Below are 8,434 nucleotides of genomic sequence, written 5' to 3'. Positions count from 1 at the left end.
AAAAGAAAGAAAAAACTGGAATATAACAAGAAAATTGCAGGCTATATATATGTAGTGGTAAGCGACCACGCCTAATGCCGTATTAACAGATGGTTCACAACATGTCAACATCCACCTTCTTCTACTCTAGCTCGCCCCTATGCACACCATTGTTTGGCAGTCACTTGATTTGCAACACCGATTGCATACTTCCTATTGTTAGATGCCCTCTCACAAATTTCTCACTAAGGTATGGGTTCACCTTTGATGCCTTCTATAGAAGTGAGACAATTTTATACGGAAATCATAGCTCACAATGAGATCTAAAATGTTTTGTTCTAAGACATCTAAGGGTCCAATATTTCTTAACGTAAGGGTAAAAAAGATTGCACATATACTCTCATGTAGCCGCCCATGATGATGAGGACCAATATGAAATTTCTCAAGAATACTGAATAGTGCAATATTGCTACTAGTTGATGTAACTAAAATAGTAGAGCTCTAAACCTTTCTTGAAAATAGTGTGAAATAAGGCAAGAGAGAATGAACATTAGCTACACATGTGCACGCGCATACATGCATTTTCGCTTGAAAATCCATTTGACGTGTGACTTTTCATGCATAAAAATGTCAGGACTGATGTTATTAATTACGTGATCATTAAGTTGGCCCACGGTGAACTCTGCAAAGACAAGTGTTGTGGAATATTCAGTAATTGTTATGCTTTTTCGTCATTTTGTAGTGAGATATTATTAGATTCCTTGTTCTTTATTTCTCAGTAGTGGGCATGCTGATTTTTCAAAAAATTATGCCTTCTGGTTCCCGCTATGGGAGGATGATGACGGTAGTATTAGCTTATCTCTGACGCATGAAATTCCAAGAGAAGAAAGTTTTCGAACTTTGGGACACGAGTGTTTATATGGCTGCACATCGCCACATCGGCATTCCAAATAGCGGAGTAAGGGTAGTTGAGAACCTGTGATCTTTTTTTTTGCGGGAAATTTTTTCAATCTATTCATCTTCAATTATGGTGGTACAACGAACACTAAAAACAATAAAAATTACATCAAAATCCATAGACCACGATCTACCATACAACCATACTTTTATTCATTATTCGCTGTTACATTTGTAGAGGATCCCACAGGTCCCTCGGGTGTGCAACAAACTCCCGAAGCATGCAACACGACTACATTAAGGTGGCATAGTAATAGGCAGCTAACATAACGGACAATGGTTAGCTGACCTATCAGCCGATACAAATAACACAAAGCTACAACGGTGATACTTATTTGTAAATTTTAGGAACAAGGTGAAGCCTCTCCGTTCGGCGAAGGGTCATCCCAAACTGGTCTGACATATCAACCTTTGCGCCAATGGCCTCCATCTCACTCGGAAGCTCCCAGTCGAAATGGTATATGAGGTTCGCCAGCATTACCTCAACAGTAGCGATCGCGAAAGTAGCCCCCGCGCAGATCCTCCGCCCGGCACCGAAAGGCACAAACCGGATATCTTTGCCATACATGTCGACCTCTGCATCACGGCCTTCTTGGAGAAACCTCTCTGGGTAGAACTCCTCCGCTCTCTCCCAGTGCGACGGGTCTCTGGCAAGAGCCCAAGCATTCACAATGACACGTGTTCCCGCAGGAATGGTGTATCCATTAACCTCGCAGTCGTTGGTGGAGAAGTGTGGGAGCAGGAAGGGCGCCGGCGGGTGTATGCGCATCGCCTCCTTGATGGTCGCCTTGAGGTAGGGCATGCCGCTGAGGCCCTCCTCCATTATCAGGTCCAGCTTTTCGCCGCCGGGTGTGGACTCCCTTACCTCCTTTTGCACTTTGGCCATGACGTGCCTGTTGTTGATGAGCTCGGCCATGGAGTATTCCAGCACCAGGAATGATGTTTCTATAGCTGCCTCAAACATGTTCTGTTACAAGATGACACAAATAATCTTAGTATCGATTATCAATTGTGTACCTACTTAATTATTATGCAACATGCATGAAAACTTCAAATTTATAAGTTGAGTTAATTACCACCAAGATGGCCTTGACGTTATCCGTGGAGAGACCGTACTCTTTCTTCAGCGAAAGCAAAAGATGTACGAAGTCCTCCGCGTTATCTTCCTTGCCGTGTTCGTATTCGGCGATGAGCTCGTTAAACAGGTTGTCCCACCTCTTGCTGACTCCCATTGCCTTGGAGCAAACCACCCTGAGGAACACATCCAGGTTTGCCAACCTTGGGAAGTAGTCCTCCAGGTTGAATCCCCCCAGCAGGGAGGCGCTGATCTCGGTGAGCTCGCGGAAAAGCTCGTTCCGGCCATTCTTCCGGTGGGACTCTCCAAGGACCGCACGGCACACAAAGTCGCTGGCGTACCCGCCCAGGAGCTCCGTCATGTCCAATGCCTTGCCTGGAGCAGCTGTGGCCAACTCACGGATCTTGGCGACCACGAGCCGCACCTACAGTGATCATTGAGTCGATTAGGGTGAGCATCAGTGTTTGTACCGTGTTTCTATAAAAGAAGAGCAATATAGTACATCTTTAGTTAGGTACCTCTTCTTCGCGGTCATGGCGCTTGGAGTAGACCATCTTGACGCTGAGCAGATGCGTGTTGACGACCTTCCTAGCCCTACGCCAGTAGTCGCCGTAGGGCGCGAACGCGATGTCTGTGGAGTTGTAGCGGATGATGTCGGCGACGGGGTTACGTGGCCTGGATGCGAACACGTGGTCGTGCGTGCGCAGGACAGCCTCAGCGGCCTGGGGCGTGGACACAACGATGGTGGGCACGGCACCGACATGGACGAGCATGAGGCCGTCGCGGCCATGCTTTGCGGCGAGGTCGCGGAATGAGACGTGGGGGTGGGAGCCGATAAGGTGGAGGTGGCCGATGATGGGTAGCTTGCCGGGAGGTGTAGGCGGGAGCTGCTGCTTGCATTTTGCTGATGCGGTGGTGGTGGCGAAGGCTCTTACCCATGCTAGTCGGATGATGAGTAGCAGGAGAACGGTGAGTAGTAGTGCTTCTGTGGATGTGCCATGGCCGACGGCGCGCTGCAGGTAGTGGTACGCTGCTTCAAGAGCCATGGCGTCCAGACAGCTGACTAGGAATGGCTGGGCTCCTACTCATCAGACGCTCTCTATATAAGCACACCCGTAACGTTTATTCGCTAGCTCCAGCCACACGACTTGTCTACAAAATTGGCAATACTTTATGTTGACAACAAAAATCATATACTCTCAATAAAATCCAAAAACAAGTGGAATACGTTACCAGCGTGACATTAAATAATAGGTATTTTTGTCCATATGAAACATTGATTACGATCAAACATATATAATCAGAGAGAACTTTTGGCTGGATAGTTAGGAGGACATTGGTATCCCTGCCTACCAAAGTTCAAGTCCCAAACTTGATATTGGTGCTTACATTTTTCTGGATTTATTCCAGGCCTTTTGGTGATGTGTGTTCAGTGAGAGGAGACGTTTCTGTCGACCATGGACGTATGTGGCAACTTCATCAATGTCAAGATAATGTGCCGGCTCTGTCTCTCAGAGGTGTTCATAGGGATAAGTGTATGCTCGTCTATGTGAGTGACTTCGATTGTGCCGTGCTAAAAAAAGAGATGTAAAAAAACGCAGATATAACCAGGAAAATATCTTCATCTATAGGGCAATTAAGGCTTGCGAATTCATAGGGATAAGTGTATGCTAGTCTATTGGGACAGTTAAGGCTTGCGAATTGTCCCTATAACGCGGATCACTTGGAGTCACCAAATGTCTGCCCTTGTCCAGCTCCTCATTCCTTTGACAAACTTTAACTAGATCTAGCAATCCAAACATACATTTATATACTTACAAATAGATGCAACTACTACCAAAAGCAGCAGATGTTCATCAAGTTTTATACATCCATAGATCTTAAAAGCACCTAGTCTGGTTGTCCGTGTCAAAGACTTCATTTTAGCACGGAAACTTGAACAAACCTCGTCGCTTTTGTGTTTGTGTGTATGCGCCGCAATAATTGTTGACCTCATGTTGAATGATGTATATCCTCATTTACTGGGTAAGACGAACCTCTTGTCTTCTTGCCGCCCGGATTGGGCGCGTCCGACTACGGCTGCTTGGTGTCTGGATCAAGCTCTTCTTGTTCCGGCTATGGCAAGTAGTCGTCCTCAACTTATTTGTCCTTGTGGTCGCCATCGTTGTGGATCATTTTCAACATCGCTCATCGGAGGCCATCGTCGAGCTTGGGGGAGGCATTCTGCCGAAGTGACCAGGCATTGCTGGACGAGGGCTCCTTGGATGGAAACATCGACCGACGAGCTGCGAGACTCCATTTCTGTGTACATATAGTTCGTGTCAAGGTCGAAAGTGTACCATGGAAGGCGGCTGGAGGCAGAGGTGAAGGAGGTTGTGGAGTGTTATGGCGACCACGTCTCTCGGGCTAACTATTTAGATGGCCGACATAATAGTACAGGTACAGTGGCATGGACTAGGGGAACGGGGTAGGGCTGTTGTTGGCCGGGCACGGTGGTCCCCTGTGGAGGAGCTGTGGCCCAAGCGGCCGCGACCTTATTGATGGCCCCCCCTCGCTGCACTTGACATTCTGTGGACATGGTCACACAGGCATGCTTTCCAAGGTTCCGCGGGACGACGGGCTGCGTGAAGGGCTTCGACAGATCCATCACAGTGGTGGTGGATGGCCGAGCAGACGAAGACGATCAAGCGCGGAGTGCATGCTTTGTCGCAAAAAGAGTATCAGGATTATGAAAAACATATGGGCTCCAGGAGGGGTTTTGGGTGGGACATCAGCGTCGCAGTCCAACATGGAGGATGTTTCCACTCCCATAGAGCTTCCATCAATTTGGGGCTGGGCTGTGGGATTTTGGACGCCAAGGACCAGTCTGGCTCAATTTGGCGACTCATGTTGGAGGCCTAAAAGTGTTCGGCCTGTTTGGTCGGACAGTTTTCCATGTTTTGGTGATCCATGTTGGAGATGCCCTTAGGCAAGAAGGATAGTTTCTTGACTCCTATGTCGCTCCCGTGCGAGTGACCTATGAGGAACCGTAGTCGCCACCTCTAGCCTCCCTCCCGTGGGCGCCTTTTCTCTCCGTAGTCGCCGCTAGCACGTGCCATGGCTGCGGCGAGCTCGCCCCCAAATTGGGCTGGCGGTTCCTCTACCGCTTGGCGTTGCCTTGCAGTGGCGCGGCAATGGCTCTAGCTAGGCTTAGCAATCTCGAACCGGGCGGTCCTTGCCTATGCGAGTTCGGCTCCTAGGCGAGAGGCTACACACCATCCATGACGCCGATCCTATCGCATGACCAAGGCCAATGCAGCTACAAATCTGGGGTGTTGCGATCTACCGTGGCGAGCCTTGCAGTGGCACTCGCTATGTCCATGTGGCAATTGACACTGGACCTAATGGGCGACGCGATGCTTTCTTGGTTAGGCGTTGTCCACTCCAACTGTCGCTCCCTCCAGCCCTTGTTGTGATGGTTGCGGACCCTGAGCTCCCATGATGGTGAGATCCTTCCCATCATCTGTGCATGACGGCGTGATGCGAAATAAGAGCAGTGGCTTGAGACAAGTGAAGATTGTGTAGCAGCAACCACATGTCGGAAGTTGGTTTTGCACTGGAGATAGTGATCCCACGATCATCCAGTTCACGGACGGCAATCGTGGTCCTCTTCTTGGACAGACGGTTGCCACTGTGGTCCTACACTGCTGGAAGCAATGGGGAACAAGTGGTCGCATGTGCTGGCGTCGTCGTCTGATGCATATCCTTCATAGATTGCCACTTGTGAGGATGGTGCGGGGCCGGCAAAGCGTCCAGAATTAGGATACTGGCAATGCCAGTGACCTTCCTCCCTCACCAATGACTTCCTGTGTGTGTGAATTACTAGGCTTGACTCTAGTTGTAATACCTAGCAATGGCGAATTTTTGCGTGATGACCTTGCTGAAGGCATTGCTAGGAGTTTATTCAGACTTGATCTTTAGAGTGAAAGGTCGCGATCCGAATACGGCGGTTGCATCCAGCAACGGCGTCGTGTATGCATCGTTCCCTTCTTGAAGGTGTCATTTTTGAAGAACCTTCCTCATAATCCTTGTGTTGTCAAGAGATGGTTGATACCAAGGGTAATTGATGTTGTTCGTTGAATAATGTTTGATCACTTTGGGTTTTTTCTTTTTCTACCAGATATGCATAGATTTAGTTTTGTATGACTTTGCTCTTGCAGGCGTGTTTCATTTGCATGCATGTGTTGGTGATGGTTGTGTGAATCCTAGTCATGCAGAGGTCGTGTGAATACTCATTATGTTTAGTATTTATGTGCTGCTTCATTATAAGTCAATAAAAACACCATTTATCATAAAAAGGGACGGTTAAATTGAAACAAGGCATATTTGGTTGATTAAAATCCTTTCATGCATGGCCTGGTGACTATTGGACTAACCTATCAAATCCCTATCGCACCCTTCACGAAAATGTTGTAGGGTGCCATATCCATGCAACATCGTTGTGGTTGGTGGCTTCCCTGGCATGAGTTCGATGAATGAGAATGTGGCTACAACTGCAATTTTGGAAACAGCAACACGAGCAATATCAATTATTCGCCGGAACATATGTGATGAAAATTCTCTAGTGATGAAAACCTGAAAAATTGGTGTCTCATCCGTAGGATCTCGAACGGATGCTTCAGATACAGGGACATATTTACATAAAACCCTTCACATGTTATGCTTCTCGTCCCGTGAACCAACAAACTGAATAGCTCCGGAATCCCGATTCTTTGTGTGCTCGAGTTCTAAGTGCAAAGTATTTACTTGGCAAAGTATAGTTGCTGGAATTCAGACTTTTAAAAGAGGTTGTATATGGTGAGTTGGTTCAGGATCGCAAATAAAAATTTGGCAAGATCCATGGATCCCATCTAGAGAAACAAGGAGAGTCATTACACCAAGAGGAGGAACTATGTTAAAATTGGTACATGATTTGATTGACCCTCATACAGGTCAACGGGATTTGGATCTCATTCATTCTTTCTTCTTAACGGTGGATGTCGCCAGAATTGTGCAGTTCCCCTTCGGACCGAGGCTGTGGAAGATTTTGTTGCATGGAAATATACAAGATCCGCAACTTTCTCAGTCTGATCGGCGTATCATGCGGAGTTCAATCATCAATTTGGGCACCAAATGGACAGTATGCACATAAATTCGGTCTGGAAGGAATTGTGGCAACTCCGTATCCCAGGGAAAGTTAAACATTTTGGATGGAAGGTACTAATGGGTGTATTACCATGCCTAGTTGTCCTAGCTGGACGACACATCCTGGTTCTTCCACAATGCCCAATATGTAAATTTGGTTTTGATGATATAGAACCTGTCCACTTTAATTGTTCAAGGGTGAAGGAGGAATGGACCGAACTTGGCTTACAGGATGTTGTCCAACGTGCACTAGTTCAATGTTAGGCCCGGTTCAGTTACTCTAGAAATTTTGTTGAAAAACCGCAAGATGATTGATGAACTTCCAAAGGCAGAGCTAATCTTGGTAGCTATGTGGTATGGTGGCAAAGACGTCAAATTGGAAAAGGAGAGACCGTCCAGGAGCCTAGTCGCTTGGCTGTCTCAATCCTGGTTCTGGCAACAAATTTTTTTAGAGCTGCAACACCGAATCAACCTACCAGGAAAGAAATCCATACCTGGCAGAAACTGATTGATGGCACTATTAAGATAAATGTTGATGCATCTTTTCATCTTGAAACTCTTTCCGAAGCTAGTGGCGCAGTGGCGAGAGACCACAAAGGGAACTTCATAGCTGCTGCGATTTGGGTTTTACCTCATGTTTGCAATGCTGAATCAGCAGAGATAAATGGTGCTTGGGATGGTCTATATCTGGCCGGGAAAATAGGATGCAACAAGCTGGTCATTGAATCTGATTGTACGTCTGCAGTTGAGTCGGTTACCCATGCAAATGATTATATGGTCCGGATGTGGCGGTGTTAGCTGAATGTACTCATCTCGCTTTGGACTTTGCAAGTGTTGGCTACTATTTCTATTGCAGAGAAGCTAATTCAGTCACTGATAGTTAGCCAAACACTCCTTTATGTCTAGCTCGTCTGAATTTTGGGAGACTACTATCCCTAACTTTATTCTTCCTCAAGTTGTAAACGACATGTCTATTATAAGTAGGAAATAAACTGAATAGCTCCGGTGCCTCATCTTCTTCTCACCTAACCGTCTTGGCTACTCATGTGTAGTAACAAGCGATTGATGATGATTGCTACCAAATTGGACAAATGCTAGCTATATTGCTTCAGTGGTCATATTGAATCTTTGCCTCCAAGGTGATGCCAATGGCCATCGCTACCAAGGATTCGGTTATTGGGCGGAAAATTTGGTTACCGCCTTGTAACTGCGTATCTTGATACCCTATCAGGAATCTTTTTACCTAGCAAATCATCCTAA

General features: G+C 46.8%; 1 protein-coding gene across 1 annotated transcript; it reads right to left on the bottom strand.

Moving 5' to 3' along the window:
• Window positions 1-1,067: 1,067 nt before the first annotated feature.
• On the bottom strand, window positions 1,068-3,079 carry LOC125555414 (3-hydroxyindolin-2-one monooxygenase). Its single transcript, XM_048718383.2, has 3 exons — window positions 2,530-3,079; window positions 2,013-2,435; window positions 1,068-1,903 (listed from the first exon to the last, which is right to left on the bottom strand). The coding sequence occupies exons 1-3, from the start codon at window positions 3,055-3,057 to the stop codon at window positions 1,268-1,270; spliced, it is 1,587 nt and encodes a 528-aa protein (XP_048574340.1). The 5' UTR covers window positions 3,058-3,079; the 3' UTR covers window positions 1,068-1,267.
• Window positions 3,080-8,434: the final 5,355 nt, after the last annotated feature.

The sequence above is a fragment of the Triticum urartu genome, chromosome 5A, assembly GCF_056163025.1.
Source record: "Triticum urartu cultivar PI428250 chromosome 5A, HENAU_Tu73, whole genome shotgun sequence".
NCBI lineage: Eukaryota > Viridiplantae > Streptophyta > Magnoliopsida > Poales > Poaceae > Triticum > Triticum urartu.
This window is presented reverse-complemented; position numbering and strand designations above follow the sequence as displayed.

What these genes read in the sequence shown, in the direction of transcription:
- LOC125555414 (XM_048718383.2), bottom strand. Translation starts at nt 3,057, where the DNA reads ATGGCTCTTGAAGCAGCGTACCACTACCTGCAGCGCGCCGTCGGCCAT. An exon ending in GCCATGACCGCGAAGAAGAG is followed by an intron (nt 2,436 to 2,529) that starts GTACCTAACTAA and finishes TGATCACTGTAG; the next exon opens with GTGCGGCTCGTGGTCGCCAA. An exon ending in ACGTCAAGGCCATCTTGGTG is followed by an intron (nt 1,904 to 2,012) that starts GTAATTAACTCA and finishes ATCTTGTAACAG; the next exon opens with AACATGTTTGAGGCAGCTAT.